We start from the raw sequence: 25,353 nt of genomic DNA, 5'->3' as shown, positions 1-25,353 counted from the left end.
TTTTTCAAGCAACTTCTTTTTAAAGTTTTTGATTTGACTTTTTGTTGTCCCATACTAAGAGTTTTACTGTACTCTATGCATGTGGTACTTGTTTTACTACAACCATAAGTCGGTTTGCCCTTTTGATCTCCACATTTGTTAATTGAACACTGCTTTTACTCTCCTTTTCTCTCTCTCCTTTTGAAAGAATGATTTGCCTTATTGTCAAAAATTAATGAAACATTTTGATCTCTGTGCATTTATTTAAAGTCTTGGTATAGATCTATTGTTTTACTTAATCAGATTTGAGTAAAATAATACTCATTCCAAACATATATACAGTCATACGTTTTTTAAACCTGACTCAAATAGGAACAAGGGTGCTTCATAGTTATTTTAATGTATATGTAACATTTTGTCCGTATTTTCATCACTTATGAGTCATAAAACACTTGTCACTTAATGTAAATAGGGTAGTACCTTACAGTTTCTGCAGCTGCCATTTGAAAGTTCTTTAGCTTTCTAGCAGGCTTAAAACTGAAAAGCTCAGCTTGTTGAGCCAAATGTACTCCCATGTGGAGTGCTACTTTTTGCTTTTGAAAGGATATTTTTGAATATTTTGATATTTTGAAAGGCTTTTGAATCATACTGGACCCTACCCTTGCTTTATTATCTAAAGCACGTTGTCATATTTTGAGATCACTGACATCTTTTGTAGCATGCTCTTTGGGACTGGTGTCTCTTGGTATTTTCAACACTGAACAATGAAACCGGTAAATCATTATATTTTTACACTTTGTTACTTGCTTCTTGTGGTTACAGTTTTTGTAAACTAAAATTTCATGTTCAAACCATCAATATTAGAAAGTCAACTCTGCTAGTTTATTAATAATGCTGCATACTCATTGATGCTACATGGAGGCCCTGTTGCCTTCTTACTCTTGCAGTTCCTATAAGCTGTAGTGTACTGTAGCAGCAAGTTACAAATGACCACCACCCAAAGTCTTACTTTTCCTCTGCACTAAAAACCATGGTAAGTACACAACTCTCTGTAGTGTTGGATTGACATGGGAAAACATGCTTCACAGTGTTCAAAGTGAAATTGAGATTAATTACTGCCCATTCCCACAGAAAACTAAAGAATTCTGCTTGCAGGGAAAGTGGAGGAGTAACATCTGGTGCAGAATTCCTGGTGGACACTATACTAATGAACAAAATGTTTGGAAATGTTTAGCAAAAAAAACATACAGTTAATAGTAGTGTTCAAAGGCAGAGCAACTGTAGTGGCATAAATAAAACCGTTACCATGACATTCTTAAACAAACTTCTTATTTAGGATCGCATAGAGGTGAACCCTGTCCCAGCATCACCATTCACAATATGGATACAGCCCTAGATCCATTGCAGGGCCCGCTTCTTCACTCACACTCACACTTGCACTCTAACTGGAATAATTTGGAATTGCTAGGAAACCTAAACAAAACATTGTTGGGTATGAGTGAGGAAAGCCTGAGTACCTGAGGAAACTGATTCAGACATGAGCAATGTACACATTAAACATTTGAAATTTGGATCTATGAAGGGGTAGCCATGCTGCCCATGACTTTTGACATCCCCAGAATTAGTTGATATTTGTGTGATGAAGACCATGGAGAGGCTGCTGCTTCACCACCTTAGGCCACAGGTTCAACACGCCCTTGACCCTCTGCAGTTTGCATATCAGGAGAAGGTGGGAGCGGAAGATGCCATCATCTATATGCTACACCGATCCCTCTCTCACTTGGACAGAGGCAGTGGTGCTGTAAGAATTATGTTTCTAGACTTCTCTAGCGCCTTCAACACAATCCAACCTCTGCTCCTTAGGGACAAGCTGACAGAGATGGGATTAGATTCATACCTAGTGGCATGGATCGTGGACTATCTTAAAGACAGACCTCAGTATGTGCGTCTTGGGAACTGCACGTCTGACATTGTGGTCAGCAACACAGGAGCGCCACAAGGGACTGTACTTTCTCCGGTCCTGTTCAGCCTATATACATCGGACTTCCAATACAACTCGGAGTCCTGCCATGTGCAAAAGTTCGCTGATGACACTGCTATCGTGGGCTGTATCAGGAATGGGCTGGAGGAAGAGTATAGGGACCTAATCAATGACTTTGTTAAATGGTCCGACTCAAACCACCTACACCTGAACACCAGCAAAACCAAGGAGCTGGTGGTGGATTTTAGGAGGCCCAGACCCCTCATAGACCCAGTGATCATCAAAGGTGACTGTGTGCAGATGGTGCAGACCTATAAATATCTGGGAGTGCAGCTGGATGATAAATTAGACTGGACTGCCAATACTGATGCGCTGTGCAAGAAAGGACAAAGCCGGTTATACTTCCTTAGAAGGCTGGCTTCCTTCAACATCTGCAATAAGATGCTGCAGATGTTCTATCAAACAGTTGTGGCGAGCACCCTCTTCTACGCAGTGGTGTGCTGGGGAGGCAGCATTAAGAGGAAAGACGCCTCACGCCTGGACAAACTGGTGAGGAAGGCAGGCTCTATTGTTGGCATGGAGCTGGACAGTTTAACATCTGTGGCAGAGCGAAGGGCGCTCAGCAGGCTCCTATCAATTATGGAGAATCCACTGCATCCACTAAATAATGTCATCTCCAGACAGAAGAGCAGCTTCAGCGACAGACTGCTGTCACTGTCCTGCTCCACAGACAGATTGAGGAGATCGTTCCTCCCCCAAACTATGCGACTCTTTAATTCCACCAGGGGGGGGTAAACGTTAATATTTAACATTATACATAGTTATTGTCTGTTTTTTTTCACCTGTATTATTATCATTCTTTAATTTAATATTATTTATTGTATCAGTATGCTGCTACTGAAGAATGTGAATTTCCCATTGGGATTAATAAAGTATCTCTCTATCTCTCTATCTATCTCTCTATCTATCTCTCTATCTCTCTCCTTTCAATATCATGTACCACTTGGAAATAAAAAAAATTGTGACGTCATCTTCAAGTCATTTAAGATAAGAACAGTGTATGCCATGAGGGTTGGATTCCTTTATTATTTCTACTTTTGAAATATAGGTCTGGAGTTGGCACATAAGAACATAAATGTTTTGATGGGAACAAGCTATTCAATAGATAGATACATACAACTTTTTTTTTCCCCAAGGGGAAAAGTTTTCTTCTTACAGAAGCTCTGTAAATAAATCAATATATAAATAGGTAGATAAATAAGTAAATATATATATATGCACAAACACTTCTGTGCAGTTTTGCAGTCATCTACACACTACACCCTTAACTTAGTTTGATGCCCAAACTCTCATGTAGTACCTTATTTCTTTCTGAAAGTCATAAGAAATAATATCGCATGCTCCACTTTGATCATATAATTTTGTTGCTTCCTCATAAAATTCCGCCATGTTACTAAAATTTCATATCCTTCTTCTAAACCTATGCTGACGGTTCAGTAAAACTTCTATTCTTACCATGTGGATGCTGCAGGAATGTGGGGTAACCAAGCTGCTTTTGCATGCTATTTGTTCATTATTTGACTGCAGTGACAGCTGTGTCCTAATGTTTAACATTATGTCCAATTCATTCACTATGATGTCAGACACCATCAAAGCGTTGTTCTTTCGCCTCTAATGTTTAATGTTTTCATGGACAGGATATCACGGCTCAGATGAACATGTGAGAATATCCAGCTGGAGGGGCTAGGGGATAGCATTGTTGTTTTGTAATAGCGGGTTTGTAAGGGGTTTGTGGGGGAATTAGGGCGAGAATCCGCATTTTCTGAGATCATAATCTGAGATTATGGTTCTCCCTCGAAAGAGGTGGGAGCAACTGCCCTTGGTGGAGGAGTTTAAGTACCTTGGGATTTTGTTCACAGGCAATGGATGAAACGAATCCAAGATTGACAACTGGATTGGTGTTTGGCTGCTTCTCCGCAGGAGTTGTATCAGTCCATGGTGATGGAGCATGAGCTGAGTCTATAGACAAAATTCTCAGTTTACCAGTCAATCTACCTCCCATTGCTCACCTATGGACTTGAGCTGTGGGCAATAACCGAAAGAATGACATCGCGAGTACAAGCGGCAGAAGTAAGGTTTCTTTGCAGGGTACTGGGCTATAACTGAGTGATAGTGGGAGAAACTCAACAATTTGGGAGAGCCTCAGAGGGGAATCAAAGTTCCTCTGTATCAAAATGAGCCAGTTGAGGTGGTCTGTGTGTGTCAAAAGAATGCCCTCCAGGCAGCTCCCATTGAAACTATGCCAGGCTTGTCACACTGGGCAGAAGCCCTGCGACAAACACAGGGCACACTGGTGAGATTATCTCATTTAGCCTGGGAATTCCCTTAGAAAAGCTAGAATCAAGATGGGGACAGGGAAGTAGGCGCTGACCTGCTTGGCCTGCTGCCACCACAACCCTTAACAGGAAAACCGTTTTGGAAGATGAAATTAAATGAGATTGTCCTGATTTGCAAAGCTAATCTGCACTTGAAAACCCCCATGTAAGGTGCATTTCTGTAAGCTGGACACATTTTTACCTACACTTTATCACTTCATGTTTCACATTCAAATAAATTACTTTTTCGTCTGTCTTGGGCTTTTCCAAATATTTCTCAATCTTTTTTGGAAACAAATTGCTCATGAATGAGAGTACACATGTAAGCAACACACGTTAAAAGTTAATAATAGTAATAATTAATTACATTTATATAGAAAATTTCATTTATATAGCAAGTTATATTTATACAGCGCCTTTCTCACTACTCAGAGCTCTTTGCATAATGGTGATGATGCAGCAACAGCTATTATTACACCAGTACACTCACCACACATTAGCTGTTAGGTGGTGAAGGGGTGTAAGAAAGAGAACCAATTAGAGGCGGGGGTAATTAGGAGTCTGTGATGAGCATTTTAGCCAGAACTTTAGGGTAAAACCTACACTTTCAGAAAAATTCGCAGGGATCTTTAATTACCACACAAAGTCAGGACCGTCTGAACTCCGTCATATTTACAGCACAGTGTCCCCATCACTGCACTGGGGAATTGGCATTTACACATAGACCACAGGGTAAGCATCACCTGCTGGCCTCTCGAGCACCTCTTTCAGCAGCAACCCTAGCTTTTCCTAGATGGTCTCCCATTCAAGTACTGCCCAGTCCAGAACATGCATAGCTTCAGGTAGATGACCTGTTCTGAAGCTCAGGTGGTATTGCTGCTCACAAGTTGACCAAACACATAGTATGTGAAATCTGCATCATCTTTGAGAATCTTTGAGACTTTGATTGTGTGTCACCAACTTGCGGCTCCATCTTAAACATGTAGCCCTGTTTTGCTTTGCAGGTTGCATCAAGGTGTACTTGAAATGCCTCTGAATATGACTCAGTGTTAGGACCAGCTATGCATGCTTACAAATTATCGCTAAATCAGTCTTTGTAAATTTGAAAATTCAGTGGTTCCTTATACCAAAAGGGGTGTTAAGTGGTCTTTCTTCATATATCCAGATCTTGCTAAAGCTGTTGTTCGTAATTTGAAGGGAGCTTTGTTTTTGCCTGTACAGAATTGATGTACTTTTAGGGCAGTGCATCAAGTTGATTAGGAATATTTCACTATATATTATTTACAATTCTACAGATTCTCTAGGACTGTGTCCCACATGCAGTTTGAGGTTCTGTTGTACCATTTATAAGCTCACTACCAATTAGACCAACTTGATGAGTATGGGTGTAGTTGCCTCGAGGGCTCAAAAATAGACTGTTTTCTATTCTGAAGAATGGTTGTAGTCTAGCTATGAACAGCAAATCAAAGAACAGTCTGAGTTTTCATCAAACTTTTTATCCCCTTTTTTGCACTGTGGGGTTTGATTAAGACGCAATATTTCCAATCTCCCAATCTCTATTGCTTTTAGAAAGCTTGATTTTGATATCATGGAAAAGAAATAACCTCAAGGGAGCGTATGTTGACTATGTATCCACACAACAGTTGAGTTTGGTAAGATATCTGCAGTGAAGCAGTTTTACTAGCTAAATTAAGTGCAGTTTCTATTCTGTATGGAGAATGCTTTTGTTCCACTTCTGTGGTTGTTGCTTTTGATGCTTTTCTATAGTTGGGCTCCTAGTTTCAAAAACCACATGGATAAAAACAAAAGAAGAAAAAAAATCGGGCTTAAAAAGTTTTGGTGCAGACTTCTTTAAACTGCTAAAATGAAAGATTGTTCTAAAAGTTATCAGGGGTTTGTGATTAGTTATGTTCACTCCATTTCATACCACATACCCTACATGAGGGAGACTTGTCAATTTTGTTTTTCCTTCAGCCCCTTTATGTGAGTGTGAGAAAGTGTATAACCTCCAACGGGGTCTACTAAGGAGGTATCAAGTGATTTATAAATTGTACAGTGATAAGTACTGCTTAGAATAAATAGGCTGAAATCAAACAAATCACCAGGACCAGATAGTATTTATTCTCGAGTTCTTAAAGAGGTTAGTGAGTACATACAGTATATAAACCATTGACACATATTTTTAGGAAGTTTCTGCACACTGGGGAAATTCCAGAAGACTGGAAAATGGCAGAAACTATCCTGTTACATAAAAAGGAGAATTGGGCAATGCAACTACAGGCTAAGGGCGGCACGGTGGCGCAGTGGTAGCGCTGCTGCCTCGCAGTTAGGAGACCCGGGTTCGCTTCCCGGGTCCACCCTGCGTGGAGTTTGCATGTTCTCCCCGTGTCTGTGTGGGTTTCCTCCGGGCGCTCCGGTTTCCTCCCACAGTCCAAAGACATGCAGGTTAGGTGGATTGATGATTCTAAATTGGCCCTAGTGTGTGCTTGGTGTGTGGGTGTGTTTGTGTGTGTCCTGCGGTGGGTTGGCACCCTGCCCGGGATTGGTTCCCTGCCTTGTGCCCTGTGTTGGCTGGGATTGGCTCCAGCAGACCCCCGTGACCCTGTGTTTGGATTCAGCGGGTTGGAAAATGGATGGATGGAACTACAGGCTAGTAAGCTTAATTTGCATCACCGGTAAATTAATGGAAGAAATTATTAAAGAAATGATTGATGATAAACAGTTTTACTGAGCCATCAGCATGGGTTCAGAAGAGGAAGGTCATATTTTACTAAAATACTGCAATTTTATGAGGAATCAACAAAAGGATATGATCAAAGTAGAGCATGTGATATTATTTATCTTGACTTTCGGAAAGCATTTCATAAGGTGCTACATGAGAGTTTGGGCATCAAACTAAGTTAAGGGTGTAGTGTGCACAAAATTGGCTCAGACACAAGAAGCAGGGGGTTATAACCCTGTCAGAATTGTCTGATGTTAAGAATGATATCCTACAGGGGTCACTGCTAGGGTCGCTGCTATTTTTAATATATTTAAATAATTTGGATAGGAATATAACAAGTTGTTTAAGTTTGTAGAAGATACCAAAATTGGTGGACTGGCAGACAATTTTGAATCCATTGAATCATTACAAAGGTACTTGTACAGGTTATATCATAGGCCTTGGCATTTTTGTGACAGATGAAACTAAATTTAAGTGAATGTGAAGTATTACACATAGGAAATAAAAAATGTTAGGTTTGAATCAACAGTGGGATATCTGAACATCAAAAGTACACCTTATCAGAAGGATTTAGGAGTCATAGTTGACTCAACACTATTAACTGCCTTACAGCGTTCAGAAGCCCTTAAGATGATTAAAATAATGTTAGGTTATATAACTCTCTGATGGGTAGAGTACAAGTCCAAGGAGGTGATGTTCAGGTTTTGTAATGCATTGCTGATATCTCATCTGGAGTACTGTGTGCAGTTTTTGCTACAACAATTATTTAGCAGCACTGTAAATCATCCAGAGAAGAGTAATTAGGCTGATTCTAAGATTACAGGGATGAGTTATGAAGGAAGATTAAAATAGCTGAGCCTTTTCAATTTAAGCAAAAGGAGTTTTTGAGGAGACATGATTGAAGTGTTTAAAATTATGAAGGGAATTAGTCCAATGGATCAAGACTGTTACTTTAAAATAAGTTAAGCAATAACTCAGGGACACAGCTGAAAACTTGTTAAGGATAAATTTTGCACAAACCTTAGGAAGTTTGTCTTTGCACAGAGTACCACAGACACAAGTTATTTTGAAGGAAGTAAGTGGATAGGTCTGGTGAGCTTTGTTGGGCTGAATGGTGTGTTCTCATCTAGATTGTTCTAATGTTCAGAAAAGAAAAAAAAAATCTGCGTTCTACCTCTCCTTCAGTCATATTGTATAATCTGTCTTCCGAGAGGTAGCTGGGCTAAATGAATTATAATGTCCACTGGTGATTCCAGCTAGCAAGGTTGATGCAACCTTTTGCAAGATGCACTTTGAGGCTGTCTTTAAACCATTTCCTTTGTCCTGATTGGATTCTGTACTGTTGAGAAGTAGAACAATATTCTAGGGAGAAGAGAGTCGGGCATTTTGCTATAATGGCCGGTCCAGGGGAATCTAGTTTAGAGCAATCGTGGATTAAATGTCACCTTTGCCTTGCCAAAGATACAGAAATTGTTGTCAGTCTTTTCTTTTAATACAGAGAATCTTATGTATGAAAAACTGAGGGACGAATTTGCCAGTGATCCGTCAACCTTTAATTTACATAACATATTTTACAGTTGGCAACAAACGGCAGTGCAATTCACTTACGTAAATAGCACTACTTAAGATGATGATCAGATGTGCTTAGAATGCTGCTGTAGCTGTGTTTACCTAAAATTACCAAAGTTCTGCAGCTTCAGTATGTTTCATGGGATTCTGGCAAAAGCTTGTTGAAATGATTTCACAGACAAAATATCTTTGTTTTAAAAACTTCAGTAAAAATTCAAAGTAAAACAGTTCACACAAAAATAGAGAGAAAATTGATATAGCAAAGAAAAGAAAAGTTCTGTATAAAGCTTATATATCTTGTTTCATTCTTTAAATTTGCTTACAGTTGATCCATTTCTAAACAATAAGAATACTGTATGCTTATCCCATTTTCATATTGTAAATGGGTCTTTCAGTCCCTGCTAACAATGGGACCTATTTCTAAAAAACATCTGTCTCAATTAACACACTGTATTGTAGATATAGCAAGAAAGTGCTATCTCGTATTAACTTACAGAGGGTAAAAGACTATACTATATTCTAATAGCTATTCTTCAATACGAGTCAAGCAAACACTATACGAATTTAACTTTAAGCATTAAATTTCTAGGATTGGCTCTTACAGCTGCAAAAGAAAGAAAAATTAGGTTTCACCTATCTGCCCAGGGTGACAAGAAACATTACATAAACAAAGTGAATAAAATCTCGCCTGGCTTTTCAGAGAAATAAGTAACTTGTTATACTCACAGGCAACTAAGTAATGCATTTTTATAGTACATTTCTTAGTGAACATCATTTCATATTGCCTTATAGGTACTGTCCTACACGTGTGATTATTACAACAACAACATTTATTTATATAGCACATTTTCATACAAAAAAGTAGCTCAAATTGCTTTACATAATGAAGAAAAGAAAAATAAAAGACAAAATAAGAAATTAAAATAAGACAACATTAGTTAACATAGAAAAAGAGTAAGGTCCGATGGCCAGGGGGGACAGAAAAAACAAAAAAAAACTCCAGACTGCTGGAGAAAAAAATAAAATCTACAGGGGTTCCAGGCCTCAAGACTGCCCAGTCCCCTATGGGCATTCTACCTAACATAAATGAAATAGTCCTCTTTGTATTTAGGGTTCTCACGGAAGGATTAGGGAGCAGCTAAAGGGCTTGATGGAGCAGAAAAACCGAGAGACAGGGATTTAAGTCGAAGTATTAATGCCTCTTAACTCCTTGAATTCCGCTCCTCTGCGTATCTTTCTGATGTCCATAGACGACCTCACTTTTTCTCCCGGTCTGTCTCCTAATTCCTCTGTCCTCTCGTGTTGAATCCCTCTGGTCTCTCTCCAGTGTCTTCACTTCTGACGTCAACCCTGTCACTTGCTGTCCACGTCACCATTATTTCCTCTGTCTGTTATACTTCCAGTCATAATTAGATAAAAGCTGAATGCTCATTTTGTTTCATGTCTACTATTTTGGTTGCTTTATGTTGACCCACAGTGTCAGACACATTCATCTCCTTGGGCTACGAAGATTATATAGGGACAGATCCCCAACTCTTAATCTGCTTCTCTCTGATTAAACTTTTCACTTACTAACTACTGTGAAGAAATAATGTCACGTTCTACCCTTATCTACTCTGCAGGTGTATCTGCATTTTAATGTACATACAGTATTTATTCAAAGTGACTTAAAAATTTGTGGTGCATAGTACAGTTGTTTCTGTATTTTCATTTTATGAGAACTGACAAGTGCTTTTGTTGGCATCACATAGCATACTTATTTTATAGACTGGTTAATTAACTGGGTAATATTATGGATTACAGTTCAAAGCTTTGGTCACAAGAGGAACCCACTGACTAACTTTTTGCAGAATTTGCAAACAAAGCCTTAACAGATCTTTTAAAGCATGTAGTCCTAGGTAAGACTCCTTTTGCTATTAGAGCAATGCAGTTTCAAGGCATGGGTTTAACAAGGTTCTTAAAACATTCCCTAGGTGTTTTGATCAGTGGTGTCAGACCCATAACCTCTGCAAACCTCTCTCTCCACCTCATTCCCAAGTTTATCCTTTGGATTGAGATCTGCGAAACTTTACAGGCCATTGGTGTGAACTGAAGGCATTCTTGCGTTCGTGAAACCAGCTTGATATGATACATGTTTTGTGACATGGTGCATTATCCATTTCAAAAATGGTAGTCAGTACCCATAAAGGGATGGTCAACAACAATAAATAGGTATGCTATGTTATTCAAATGACATTCATTTGGTACTTAGAAGTTGAATGTGTGCCAAGAAAACATTTCCTGGACCTTAGATTGTTACCATAAGGCAAAATGGTTGCATGGATTCATGCTGTTTACACCAAATTCCAAGCTTAGCATCTGCATGTTTCTGCAGAAATATAAAACAAACATGTCAGATTAGGTAACATTTCCCAGTCTTTAGCCATTGTTTGGTGATCACATGCCCACCACAGCCTCAGTGACAGGTCTTCAGCCTTGTAGCCCATCTGCTTCAAGGCCCAACATGTTATGTGCTTATAGATGCCGTTCTGCACACCCCTGATTTCAGATCATTTGTGTCCTTTCTGTTGGCCTCAATGGAGCTAACCATCCTTCCCTAACCTCTTTCATGAACAGAACTGACACTTTTTTCTTTACTTGTCTGTTTGTTTTGGTAATTTCACCATTCTCTGAAAGCTCAGTAAAGATTCTAGGGTGCAACATTACAGAAGTTCCACGCTTTTAAAGTGTGTATAGCCCTTTTCAAATGTACATGTCTGGTTGTAACATATCATTTTGCAACCTGTATAAGAAAGCATCATTGAGGCTTCAACATTAAAGTTTTTGAAATTGCAAAAAAATCTAAAGCAGATTGTGAATCTGAATAGCAGTTGTGGAATTTCAAATCTTGTATCAGTAATGACATTTTGCATTTTTTTTGGACTTTTTTATTTTCATCTTTTTTTTTTTTTTTTTTCTGTTTTTTAGCTTGAATTTCAAATTTTCTTGCACCACTCCTTGTATAAAGGAGCAGCTACAGACCCCTTATTTGTTTAGATTTTCCAGGAAAAAGTCTACTACTTAAGTATTTTTCTTTATAATTCTACATTCAATAGTATTCCTGTGTGTTAACAAAGTAAATTTTCTACAATTTAAGCAAAAATACATTATGAGTAGCTTATTGTGCAGTGATCAAGGTATAACTTTATTGATTTACTTGTGCAAGATTTAAGGATGCATCTCCTGCAGAATTCTATCATCCAAAAGAGTCTTTGTTTCACTGTATAAAAGCTGTTCAAGTGGGATGTGATGGTTATTAAGTTAGTTTGTATTTGGGCATATGATCATCAAAACTAGATGACTGAAGATTAGAAAGATGTTGCCTCATCTGATATATGTTCATTTCTTCAAGATATCGGATATCAAACTATCTAAAAAAAAAAAAAAACAAAAGCTAATAAAAATAAGCCTAGTTATTTCATGCGGTAAGTGCCTTTCACCTTTAATGAAATCCCACCCAAAGAAGAGGATTTAAGTGAAGTTGGGTTGGGCTAGGTGTGAGGTGTTGGCATTAAGGGTGCACAAACATACACATTTTCTTTTCAGTATTCATTCTGTGAAAGACTGCTGTGTATAGTGGTACATTTACAAATCTAATTAAAAAAAAAACATAAAAACAAAATCAACTGAAATGTACACAGGAATAAATAAAAGACCTTATATTGAACACCTTCTAACTGTGTGTTCTTTTTTTCTTTGATGTAGAATGCTGGCAATCAACTGAAAGGACTACAGAAGGCCCTCAGGAGTCCAATCGAAAATGCAGGTTTATTGGTTGGTGAGATCTCCAAACGAGCCAAAAGGTACGGAATCCCAGCCTGGTTTCAGTTACTTAGCCTTTGTAGTCAGTCGGTAGACAGTTGCTCTAAATGTTCTGACAGAAAGGAAGAAGCATACATTAGTGGCCGAGAAATAATTATAAGCAGAACTGAATGTCTTCCCTTTATTGTAATTGCTAGATATATTCAAAATAGGTAAAATTGCCTAACTGGTACTTTGGGGATCACACTTATGTTGCTCCCTGCTCTTGCTTTCACACATTATATGGATGAAACTGTCATTTTCTGGTGAGGCTCCACTTATAGGAAACAGTGCCATCAGAACTAAGCCAAATTTTAGTACAAGTCATAAGATCAAATTTGTCAGTTTTTTGCATCTCTTGTTTCAACCCCCGATAGATTAGATTGAATAAAGGGTTTGCAATAATTGATGAAAGAGATCATGGTACGATTGTTACCATTTCCTCCATTCCTGAGTCACATTCAGTTTACTGTCTTCTTAAAATTTCCTTATAAAAAGAAAACACCACAGTGATTCAAATGTAAGACAAGTTGATTGTCTTTCCTAGAACATGTCCCAGTTATCAATAATATGTACATTATTACTGTTGCATCATTTATCCAGAGAAGTGCAAACAACATGCTAAAACATTCTCTCCCTCTTCTAAAGTAGTTACTTTGCTAGACCCTGTCATTCTGGCTATTGTTGCATTCTTTGTAGTCTGGGACAAAGTTGTGAAATGGCTCTTCTGTATTTGAGTTTGCCTGTATTTCACATCGTTTATTCATATGTGTAATCACAGTTCCACTAGCCTTTTGCTTACTAAGAACATTGGAAAATTGTTTTTCAATGCCCAATACTTGAGCACTCAGAAAAGAAGTTAATTCCTTTCCTTTAGCTGGAGCCATGTTCACATTACCCACTATAGAGTCTCTGATTACTAAAACATTGTTCTATGTTTCGGGTCAGGATGAAGCAATGTCAGAGCCATGAGTATCACTTTGCATCTGTTGCGGTGGCAGGGGGGATTGCGACTTTCTTCTGCGCTTGTTGTCTTTTCCATATTGTGCTCGTCGTCAGCATGGAGGTGAATGAGACTGTTATGTCTCAGCAGTGGCTGTGCTGCTCCCCAGTTTAGGCGTTGCACACATTTTGTCAATATCACCGGTTCTTCATTGCCACCACACTAGTTTCTCCTGGCAGACCACCCAAACCAGTCAGATGGAAAGCACAAGCTGTTTCCAAGTGGGATTTCTTCTCCATCTAAGGAGGGTAACCGAGTATTCTGTAGTCTTGACTTTATCCCTAGTATCAGTTAAATGATGCTAAGCATCAAATAAGATTTCAAAAGCTAAAGTTGTAACTTGTTTGAACAGTTAACAGCATTTAAATAATTTTTAGTATGGCTAAATTCACCAATATGTCGTATTTTTTCAGAAGTATCAGTGTAGTTTATCTTGATTGCAGCTTGTTAATCAGGCTTAGTTTATTTCAGTGTCTTTAGGAAGCAAGTTCACAGTTCAGTTTAATGGTTTGAGCAGACATTTCAAACTTTCCATTACCATACATATGGAAAAATTTCAGTTCAACCACTCAAGAAAAAATGCAGTTTCAAAACGGAAATAAAATTTTCAATAGTACAGTTTGACTATTAACATACACAAGCAATAAGAAATTACCTCAAAAAGTGGTTTGCTGTTTTTGTTCCCACTTCTAGTGTTTTTAAATTTGGAACAGAGTCTTGCAAATTGGGCAAGCCAGTGTCACTTTCAATGTGAATTAAGTCACTTGTTAGCGTAATTTTGTAACAAATGACAACTGTGTTTTAGGGTGCAAATTAGCAAAAAGTGCTAAAAATACTTTTTTTTTTCTTCTTCAAAACTGAGGGGATGTGACAGTTCAGTTAGTGGTGTTTCACTCCTTTTTCCCCCCTAGTGGTGTTGAACCTGCCTGAACTTATGTGCCTCTATGAGTCATTTCATTTTCTTTATCCAATCTAACCTACAGACCAAATGAGCCATTCAACTAAAGGAGTCGAAACCCACCTTTGTTTATGTGCTCATGTGACTTTCACTGTTTGATTTACCACAGTAAGATGCCTTTAAATAAACTGTCTTGACTATTTTTATTCGGAGGAAGTGCTGAATGATGTATGTGGCTTTGCAGGTATAAACAGAACAACAGCATCTGAAATGTGTGTGATTATATGTCAGTTGTATTAGGACTATCACAGTGTATTTTTCTTTCACGTGGTTTACATCCTGTTTTTGGTTTTTTTTGGACATTTCGCTTTCTCTATACAGCTTCCGTGTTGGGTTTTCCCTTAAACGGTGCTGTATTCTAATGAAGGTGGTTCTCTTTTTATAATTTAGGTCACAACAACTGTTTGAACTGAAGGGAGCTTTTAAATTGTGTTCTTACATATACAGTGCATCCGGAAAGTATTCACAGCGCATCACTTTTTCCACATTTTGTCATGTTACAGCCTTATTTCAAAATGGATTAAATTTATTTTTTTCCTCAGAATTCTACACACAACACCCCATAATGACAACGTGAAAAAAGTTTACTTGAGGTTTTTGCAAATTTAGTAAAAATAAAAAAATTGAGAAAGCACATGTACATAAGTATTCACAGCCTTTGCCGTGAAGCTCGAAATTGAGCTCAGGTGGATCCTGTTTCCCCTGATCATCCTTGAGATGTTTCTGCAGCTTAATTGGAGTCCACCTGTGGTAAATTCATTTGGTTGGACATGATTTGGAAAGACACACACCTGTCTATATAAGGTCCCACAGTTGACAGTTCTTGTCAGAGCACAAACCAAGCTTGAAGTCAAAGGAATTGTCTGTAGACCTCCGAGACAGGATTGTCTCGAGGCACATATCTGGGGAAGGTTACAGAAAAATGTCTGCTGCTTTGAAGGTCCCAATGAGCACAGTGGCCTCCATCATCCGTAAGTGGAAGAAGTTCAAAACCACCAGGACTCTTCTTAGAGCTGGCCGGCCATCTAAACTGAGTGATCAGGGGAGAAGGGCCTTAGTCAGGGAGGTGACCAAGAACCCGATGGTCCTTTGTGGAAAGCGAAGAACCTTCCAGAAGGACAACCATCTCTGCAGCAATCCACCAATCAGCCTGTATAGTAGAGTGGCCAGACGGAAGCCACTCCTTAGTAAAAGGCACATGGCAGCCCGCCTGGAGTTTACCAAAAGGCACCTGAAGGACTCTCAGACCATGAGAAAGAAAATTCTCTGGTCTGATGAGACAAAGATTGAACTCTTTGGTGTGAATGCCAGGCGTCACGTTTGGAGGAAACCTGGCACCATCCCTACAGTGAAGCATGGTGGTGGCAGCATCATGCAGTGGGGATGTTTTTCAGCGGCAGGAACTGGGAGACTAGTCAGGATAAAGGGAAGGATGACTGCAGCAATGTACAGACACATCCTGGATGAAAACCTGCTCCAGAGCGCTCTTGACCTCAAACTGGGGCGACGGATCATCCTTCAGCAGGACAACAACCCTAAACACACAGCCAAGATATCAAAGGAGTGGCTTCAGGACAACTCTGTGAATGTCCTTGAGTGGCCCAGCCAGAGACCAGACTTGACTTTGATTGAACATCTCTGGAGAAATCTTAAAATGGCTGTGCACCGATGCTTCCCACCCAACCTGATGGAACTTGAGAAGTGCTGCAAAGAGGAATGGGTGAAACTGGCCAAGGATAGGTGTGCCAAGCTTGTGGCATCATATTCAAAAAGACTTGAGGCTGTAATTGCTGCCAAAGGTGCATCGACAAAGTATTGAGCAAAGGCTGTGAATACTTATGTACATGTGATTTCTCAGATTTTTTATTTTTAATAAATTTGCAAAAACCTCAAGTAAACTTTTTTCACATTGTCATTATGGGGTGTTGTGTGTAGAATTCTCAGGAAAAAAATGAATTTAATCCATTTTGGAATAAGGCTGTAACATAACAAAATGTGGAAAAAGTGATGCGCTGTGAATACTTTCCGGATGCACTGTACATCACCATATGTTGAATATTTTATTACCCCTAAGAACATCCCAATGCTTATTTTCTTTATGATAGGATTGACAGATACAAGCACAATAATCATTTGTTGAGCCAATTGTGTTTACTAAATCCGTACAATCAGAATGTGACTCCTTTGATAATAAGCACACACAGAAGCTATTTTATAGAACAGTAACTTGGGCATGGAACCTCCATATCATAAGCTGTCTTTCATTCTTTTTTCTGTTTAATGTAGAGACCTGCAAAATGTTACATGCAAACAAAATAAGCATTAGCCACAAACTCAAAGTGACTAGCACTTTTCTACAGGACATGGCTGAATAGGATTAAGATTTTTACAGCAATGTAACATTCTAATCAGCTATGTAATGAAAATATTGGGGTACCCTGAGGAATATAAATCAATACACTGTCAGCATGGCACTTCCAAATCTAAACAGCATAGTGGCGAATTGCTCGCGTACTGAAGTGACTTTAGCGGCAGGTGGAAGTCCCACTTTACTTATGGTGCCAAGCAGAGTTGTGTTGTGGTGCAGCAGTCTATTAGCCAGCGAAAGCGCTGGGAAGAAGCTGTCTGTTGTTACGGTCCTGTCTTTGTCCAGTCTGAAAGCGGTCACGGGTCATTGTATCTTTGATTGTTGGTACAACAAATAGTTCTGAGCAGGCATCAGCCACAGCACTGCTCTTGTGAAAAGAATGGAGATAAAGGCCATGAAATCAGAGAGAGAGAGAGGGAGAGGCAAGTTCGTTGTACCACGTGAACGTCACTGAGAGAATAAAACTGAATAATAATAATAATAAAAAAAAAAAAAACACTTACTTTTACAAGTACCCAAATTGTACACCGGGTGTTACAGACTCAAATCAAATACATGTTTTTATTATATTATAGTAATAATATTAATAGCAGCTCACTACTCAAAACACAGAGCTCCCAGACTCGAACTGGCAACCTTTTTGGTTATAAGGTAGCAGTTCTTACCTCTACACCATCCAAGAATACATGTTAACTTCCTGTTGATTTTTTTTATTTTGATTATATTCTTGAATAAAAGCACACGTGTTTATTTGATATTTGGACTAAAGTCTTCACACATTATACACCATGTCATTATTAGTACAACATGGAAAAAGTTTCTGCTTTAGGTATGTGTTCTTGCATTTCTCGCATTTCCTTTCATCCTACACTTACACAGATCTTTCTAGACACGGAACACACATGAAATGCATGTGTTCCAAATAACTTTATATTGGGAGAACTTTTTGCCCAAGTTGAGCTCTGTCAAGGCGCGGGATGGAATAGCAGTCTGCTTGCTGCTTGTGCTGACACATTTACAAAACAAAAGACGTAAATTGAGAGGTGCGAAGGAATTTAAGGTGGCCTGAGATTAAGTGCTTTTTTGTAGGCTTCAGGGATTCTTGTGTTACTGTTACTATATTTGTTTCCCATTGTATCACCATTTAAGAGGGAGTTTCAGAGAACTGACCGCATCTCCTTGGAGTGCGTTCAGCCCCCCTCTTCACAATGCAAGTAGCAAAGACATGAAGTGGCTGGTGCAAAGCGCAGGCCAGGGAGGTTGACGAGCAAAAAGAGTAGGGGGTAAATAGGTAGATATTTAAATAAATATACACACACACACTTTGGTCAGAACACACCGCAGAAGGACTATAAAGTAAGAAAATTAAAAATAATGAAAACATCAGGCTTGTTTAGTGTATTTCACATCTGTCAATGGGACGGCATAGTGTTCCTGTAAGAGGACTGTGTTAGTAGCAGTAAGGGGACCAGGGTTTGCATCCTGGGTCCTCCCTGCATGGAGTTTCCATGTTCTCCCTGTGTCTGTGTGGACTTCCTCGGGGTGCTCCGGTTTTCTCCCACATTCCAAAGACATGCAGGTTAGGTGAATTGGCAATCCTAAACTGGCCCTAGTGTGTGTGCTTGGTGTACGGATGTGTGTGTGTGTGTGTGTGCCCTGAGATGAACCGACTCCCGGTCTAGGGTTTGTTCCCTGCATGTGCCCTTTGCTAGCTGGGATAGGCTCCAGCTGACGCCTGCATCCCTGTTAAGGACAAAACAGGTTGGAAGATGACTGACATCTGTCAGTATATATTTGTTATAGCGCATTTCACATCTCTTTATCTGTGAAATAGCTCACTTTAGATATTTGAATTTTTTACATATATGTGACTTTATATATCTGTCCACATATACAGGTATGTTTCATAAATATATTTCTTTATCTTTTACTTTTAAAGTTCATTATAGCCCTGAAGAATATTATAGTCTGGCCCATATACACCAGCCAAAAAAATAAAACGGGAACCAAGCAGCCCTCAATGGGAAACAAATCAGATCTGATAAAACTCACTTTAAAAATATACACTCTAATGCAGATAATGAAACAAGGAACAAATACCTTTTTAAGGCACTATGTGTATGTTTATTAAGTGTATTTCATTATTTTCACATTAGGAGAAAATGTGGAATTTGTGAGACACTGCAATGCACCATGTGGCCTTTTTTTTTTTTTTTTTTTTTTCCTTGTCATTTGTACTCCCATCAACACAAGAGAATCATGAGTATTTTACCTTAAACTCTCATGTGTAATGTTCATAGTTTTCTCTCATTTTAGTTTGCTAAAAATGTGGGGTGAACATTATACACAAAACATAATTTTAATTAGCTATTTTCAGTAAGCCTGCACAGTAAGAATGTAGGTACTTGAATTCTTTATGTGTATCAAGTGCTTGGTTCTGCCTGTGATACGACTTTGCTATTGGCTGGAGCTACGTTGCAGTTCTCCCCTCTTATTTCAGGTGCTGCTGCTCATCTTTCGCTACCTGCTCAGTCCTCATGCACATTATACTGCATTATTATAGTCAGTAATTTTGACTTGATCAACGGACTTGATAGTAGTAGGTAGGTGGTCATGGTGTTCTTTCAGTAGGTATATCATTTTAATTCTTTTAGGGCTTTGTCTAGGTTTTGTTCTGACTTTAGATCCAGTGCTGCCAGAATAAACACAAATTATTTTTATCCTGAACTAGAGGCACAGGCTAGAAAATAGATGGATGGCTGATTAGATGTATATTACTTCATCTGGATAAATATTGTTGGCTCCAGTGCTGCACTACGGTTCAGGAGGCAAAGTCAAGCTGCTGTGTGAGGCATGATCACTTTGTTATTTTTATTTTCTAGTGTATTTTGTTAGGATTGTATGGCAAATAAAACATCTTCTATATCCTGTGTCTTTTTAATAACATCTTGAAAAAACAGGAAATTATGTTAAAACCAAAGAAGGAAAATAATTTTCTAAGCTACTAAAGCCGAAACTTTTCTGCGTGGTTTGTATTTTTGGGGTTGGATCACTTCCGTGTTTAATATGCAGCATTGTTTTTACATTTGGTTAATTCACTACCTTTAATGCAAAAAGCAGCTTGTTATTATTATAGGTTTCAGGTGGTTTTAAAAAGCACATTTAAGTCAAATACACCTAATGCGACTGAGTGATGAGCCCCATGCATTTATTCAGTGGTTAGAAAACAACAGCACACTGACTGCCTGCTTTATATCGAGGTGATGACCTAGCTTTGAAACTTTGCCCCTTATTCCTAGCCAGCTGTTTGGTACAATTGAAAAATAGAGTTCTCCAAGCAATGGATGTTTACTTTAAACTTTACATTTTTAGAAAGTTTTGGAACACAATTGTTGTTATGTGAGATTCTGCATATACTGTAACTTGATAAATATTTTGTATGTCTTTATTTGTAACTTAGGCAAAGCAATGTAATATTAGTGTTACATTATTGATAATAACAGCAACGGTTTGATGGTTTAAGAACCTCTTCCCCCCCCCACCAGGGATGGGTCTCTTTGTATTTTACGACAGAGATGGGGCGGATGTGGGTGGGATTGCCTTAAACCAGTCTGGCAAGTGTTTCTCTGCTAAAGTCTTTCAAGCCCCGCAGGAAAGCCAGACTGCCTAACTGCCAAGCTTTACCTTAACATATGGTTTTGGGGGATGGCAGGTGTTAAGATGTTCTGTTCCCCCTTTGGTCTGAAGTATGGCTGTTTGGAACTGGCTTGTATCAGAAGCCTTTAAGTACCATGATGTCCTATTGGCCCTAGGGGTTGGACAGAACATCTATAAATTTGCTCACTCCCTCACACTCTCTCTCTCTTACCAAACTGATGACCATCACACACCATGAATTGAAAAGGACAACACAATGGAGAGCACAGCTCGGCAGCCATATTGAAACAGGCATGTGGCCTGTTCTGAAGAAAGCTGACCACAAATGATGCCTTAACTAGAGACATTTTAAGTAACTAACAAGTCTGTGTGCCGCCTGAAACTACACATCACCATTTAATCAGGTTGTATGGTTGCCAATATTCAAATGTACTTTGCATATTGTTATTATTTATGAATATTGTCAATAATACATTGTTTAAATTGTAACTCAACTCCTGCTTGTCTTTTACTACACCTAATTGCCTGAGGTTATAGATAAAGGAGGGAAGGTGGGGAGAAGTTATATACTATAATACCTTAAAAACAGTGGTAAGTCTGTGAGATTTGAGGCATTCTGACAAAGGCTACTTATTAATAATACAAAAGGGGAAAGTAGAGCAAAATATTACTCTACCAAGACAAAACAACAATAAAATGGATTAATCTGATGACGTTGTTTTCTGCCTTTTGCAAGGATGCACTGCAGTAATGATGACTCTTCTGTTTTTTTTTTATCTAATCTCCAGAAAAGCGGGCTTGAGCACTGGTGTGTCTCTTGAGGGTGTGGTGCATCCAGAGCTGAGTGAAAGTGGCAGACTGGTGAGTATCAAGATCAATGCTTTCAAAGAGCCCTGCAGCTGTATTTTGATGAATATCAGTCAAGTATTATTCGCTAAGGACGAGTACATTTTAACTGTGGGGTTCTTTGAGACCTTATTCAGTTTGATATGATCAAACATTGTGTTTACTCCACTTTACTTCTGAGTAGCCTGTACTTAAATGGATAATAAATAACAGATAAACTTATAAGGACATTTAATACAACAGTATTAGAATTCTCATGCTTAGAGGGTGCAGTGAAATGCTCACATTTATGTCACAGCAACATGCAGAACTCGTCACCGGTCAACATGGTTGACAGGCTTTTGTAAATATGATTTAAAATTTAATAACATGTGTTTTCTAAAAAAAAGTATTTTATTGCCACGTATTTTGAGCTTTTCATAGTGAACAATAAAACTTGGCTTGTTTAGGATTTATGTGTCTACGGATAAGCACCTGGTCATCTTTGTTTTTCAGCCTGCCCAATACACAATTTGGAAGCTGGTAGCAGATTAGGGTAATGCATACTAGTATTGTGGGTGACTAATATATAACTAATTAAACCTGAAGCACATAGTACTACTGCGCATTAACAATTTTGTGTATTAAAGGATTGTCACTGTAAATTATTTTAATCTCTTATTAATAGTACTGGCATAAAAAACATGATAAAATGATTTGGACAGTTTAATGTATCTATACATTTCCTAGCCCTTATTTCCAGTTCATGATACCTATTCTAACAGCACTGGGTGATAGAATAAAGCTAAGCCTGGATAGGGTACCATTCCAATATTGTGATACTTTGGACTTTCATTTGACTTAGAAGCAAGATGCAGTTAATATGAGTCAATCTGCTTTTGAATATATTTGCTAGAGCAGGTGAGATTCTAAAAATCACTTGATTTTTGACATTATGCATCACACTTCATAGTGTAAAAGGTCACAGTTTTCACACACACACTAATATGGTCTTGTATTATGTAGTTCAAATCTAGGATGATGTTCGTTCTGCACAAAATCATTTTTGTTGAATGCAATTGCTGTGAGATTTTCTCACACAGTCCTTAATAAAACTAAAAATCTCTAGACACTCAGAGATCTGGGCTTCACCTTTTGAGGGAGGAAGGCTGTGAAAGATGTCTTCCTAATCTCCCTGTGACTCATTTCATGCAGAGGCTACTTACAGGAAGAAATGTAATCATAGAGAGTCCCAAGCGTGTCAGTTAAATAAAAGGAAAAATAAAACACACTTGTGCTGAGGGGAGGGAAGAAGAAACAAAGCAGATGAAAACCTTTTAGAGAACCTCAGTCACTTCCCTACAGCTATTGTCTCTTGCAGTCTAGAATGGGGAATTAAAACCAATCTTCATCAGATGACTGACTGAGAGACACCTTCTCCTTATATATACCACCAAAATTATCAGAAGTAGCTAATTCCCATTCTCAGAAGATGTGTTTTTCATCCTACTAGAAGCAGAAATGTCTCTGGTAAATGGGGGCTCGTGTTTTTTAATATGGAACTCCTTAAAGACCTCCTGAATTCCTGGCTACTCTGATTCTTCTGCAGGTTTGCTTCTAGTCCACATTCCATCAGAGGTGGGCTCACACTAAAATCCTTATACCAGACCTTTTTTTAACAAACACACTCAAGATTTAAGGAACATTGAACTACTTAAATAACATTTATTACTAAAGAAAACCCTGTCTCCGTCTGAGAATTATAGTTTACAGAAAGATTAACATTAAAAAATTCTTTGTTTAAAATTATACCTGGATAATTATACCTGTTTAGAATTATTTCTCTGAAATCTAACCCCAGTAAAAATGATAAATAATAGTTTTTTTTTGCTCCCCCAGTATTGCAGAGTTTGTCTTGTATCCTTTGCCCTACTCTGACAATTGACTCTGACTGCAGCTAGCAGGATGTTCCGTTTTTATATATATTTAGAACATGCATGTGAGAGGTCTTAAAATCTGGAACTGGCAACATTTCAGTCTAGTTGGCTTAAAGAAAACATTATAGATGAGCCCTGGTTGTTATGGTTACTCAGTGTTTTTCTAGTTTTATTTAACATGAGAAACAAGTTCTTTCAACTTTTGCTTTGCAAGCTGTTAGTGGCTAGGCAGTGTCTTTTAGGTGGATCTAAGTGAAGCAACCTGCTATCAGCTTTGTCAATTTGTCCATCATGAGAGAAACATTTATGTATGTATATATTTATTATAAATTTGCTGATGTTCAATGAAGACTTTCTAATTAGAATAGTGACTATGTCTCAGTTTTGCGATTTTCCACCAGCAGTTAACTACATCAGTCGGCAAAGTCAGTAGTAACATTTACAGTGCTCAGCAAAAATGAGTACACTACATTTGAAAATTAATTTCTCAGTGAACACCAGAGCAATAAGCATAATTCTGACAAAACTGAGTTTTTATTAAATATAAGTCTGGTCATCAGAATCATTAAGATAAGAACATAATAATTTTATTCAAGTGTTTAAGTGCTGCAAAAATGAATACACCCTACTACAAATACCACCAAACCTAATTTTTTATGGCCTCCATAATTTTTAAGAACAGCACCAACTCTTCTAGGCATGGAATGGACAAGTTGGTGACATATTGCCACAGCTATCTTACTCTATTCTTGGAGAATGAGCTCTTTTAGAGCCTGGGTTCTGGATGGAGAATGATACTCAACGTGTCTTTTTTCAGAATTCCCCACAGGTTTTCATATTAAGCTGAAGTCAGGTGACATGCTTAGCCACTAAATCACTTTCACCCTGTTCTTTCTCAGAAATGTTTTTTTTTCTCTCGTAATATTTGGGACAAAGACACATTTTCCTTGATTTACACCTCTGCTCCACAGTTTAAAATTAAATATAGGGTTAGGGTTGATTAATATGTACACTGCAGACTTTCATTTAAAGGTATTTGCATACATTTTGGTCGTATCCTGTAGAAATTAGAAAACTTTTTCTACAGTCTCCATAATTTTTGGGACAATTGGTGTCTGACGACCCAGGGCACAAAGAGATGATAGCATCTTCTTCTTCAGTATTTCGCAGTATATCTGTGAATTCATGGTGCCATCAGTGAAGTGCAATTCCAAGACAACAGCAGCACTCGTACAACCCCACAGAAGAACACTGCTACCACCACCCCTTACAGTGGGTACTATGCATTTTTCATTGTCCTCCTCACCCTTGCAACATCTTAGTGTTTGGATGCCATCAGTTCTAAAAAGAGTTTCCTTTGACTCCTCACTCCAAAGTACAGAGTCACAAGAGTCTTCACTTTTGTCTGCATGGGCCCTTTGCAAATGCTAAACTGCCTTTGTTGTGCATTGTCTTTAGCAGTGGACGACATCCTCTCGTGCCACTCCTCTGCAACGAGTGTTACGTTGTGTCACAGAAAACAGTCACACCAGTTTGGCTTTTTACTGGTTTAACTAACTGTGATGAACTTGTATGCCGATTTTCCTCCACTCTTTTTTTCACAAAATGCTCATGTCGAAGTGTTCACTTTCAGGGGTGGCCTTGACATCTCAGGGAGCTTTGACACAAGTCCATGTTTTTTGAATTTCTGAGTTGCTACCGTATTCCAACTGAATAACAATAATTTATTAATTTTCTTGTAGTTTTCACTCTTTGTGTAAAGAAATGACTCTTTCTCAAGTCTTGTTACATTTTTCTTCCATGTGGTGCCATTGTTGTCGGCATTGAATTTTACATCCTAAATACCACCCTTAATCGTCAGTTATCTGATGGTCAGCTTTGTGATGATTGATATTACTTATTTGTAGTTGAATTCTTGTTAATTAGCATTTTATCAAGTGTTATTTCAAAGACCTTCATGGGGTGTACTCATTTTTACACCATGGTTTTAAACCATTTTGTTTAAAAAAAAAAAAAAAAATCTAATTTTGTTTTTTGTACTAACAAATCTTAATTGAAACCAATAAACTGGATTTGGTGGACTGTTTTATGACAAAGGATCCCTTAGAAAGTACTAATTCTAAAGGGAGAGAGAATTTT

At 38.3% G+C, this 25,353-nt stretch overlaps 1 protein-coding gene across 3 annotated transcripts in view; it reads left to right on the top strand.

The window, feature by feature from the left end:
* Window positions 1-25,353, top strand: part of acadvl (acyl-CoA dehydrogenase very long chain) — a 966,944-nt gene that overhangs the window by 124,446 nt on the left and 817,145 nt on the right. For all 3 annotated transcript variants that reach the window (XM_051924341.1, XM_028798459.2, XM_028798458.2), the window contains exons 15-16: window positions 12,371-12,468; window positions 21,241-21,313. In XM_051924341.1, coding sequence (XP_051780301.1) covers window positions 12,371-12,468; window positions 21,241-21,313 — 171 coding nt within the window. The remainder of the gene's footprint in view (window positions 1-12,370; window positions 12,469-21,240; window positions 21,314-25,353) is intronic.

The sequence above is a fragment of the Erpetoichthys calabaricus genome, chromosome 3 (assembly GCF_900747795.2).
Source record: "Erpetoichthys calabaricus chromosome 3, fErpCal1.3, whole genome shotgun sequence".
In the NCBI taxonomy this organism is placed as follows: Eukaryota; Metazoa; Chordata; class Cladistia; order Polypteriformes; family Polypteridae; genus Erpetoichthys; species Erpetoichthys calabaricus.
Note: the sequence above shows the minus strand (reverse complement) of the source record. Positions and strands in the feature narration are given on the sequence as shown.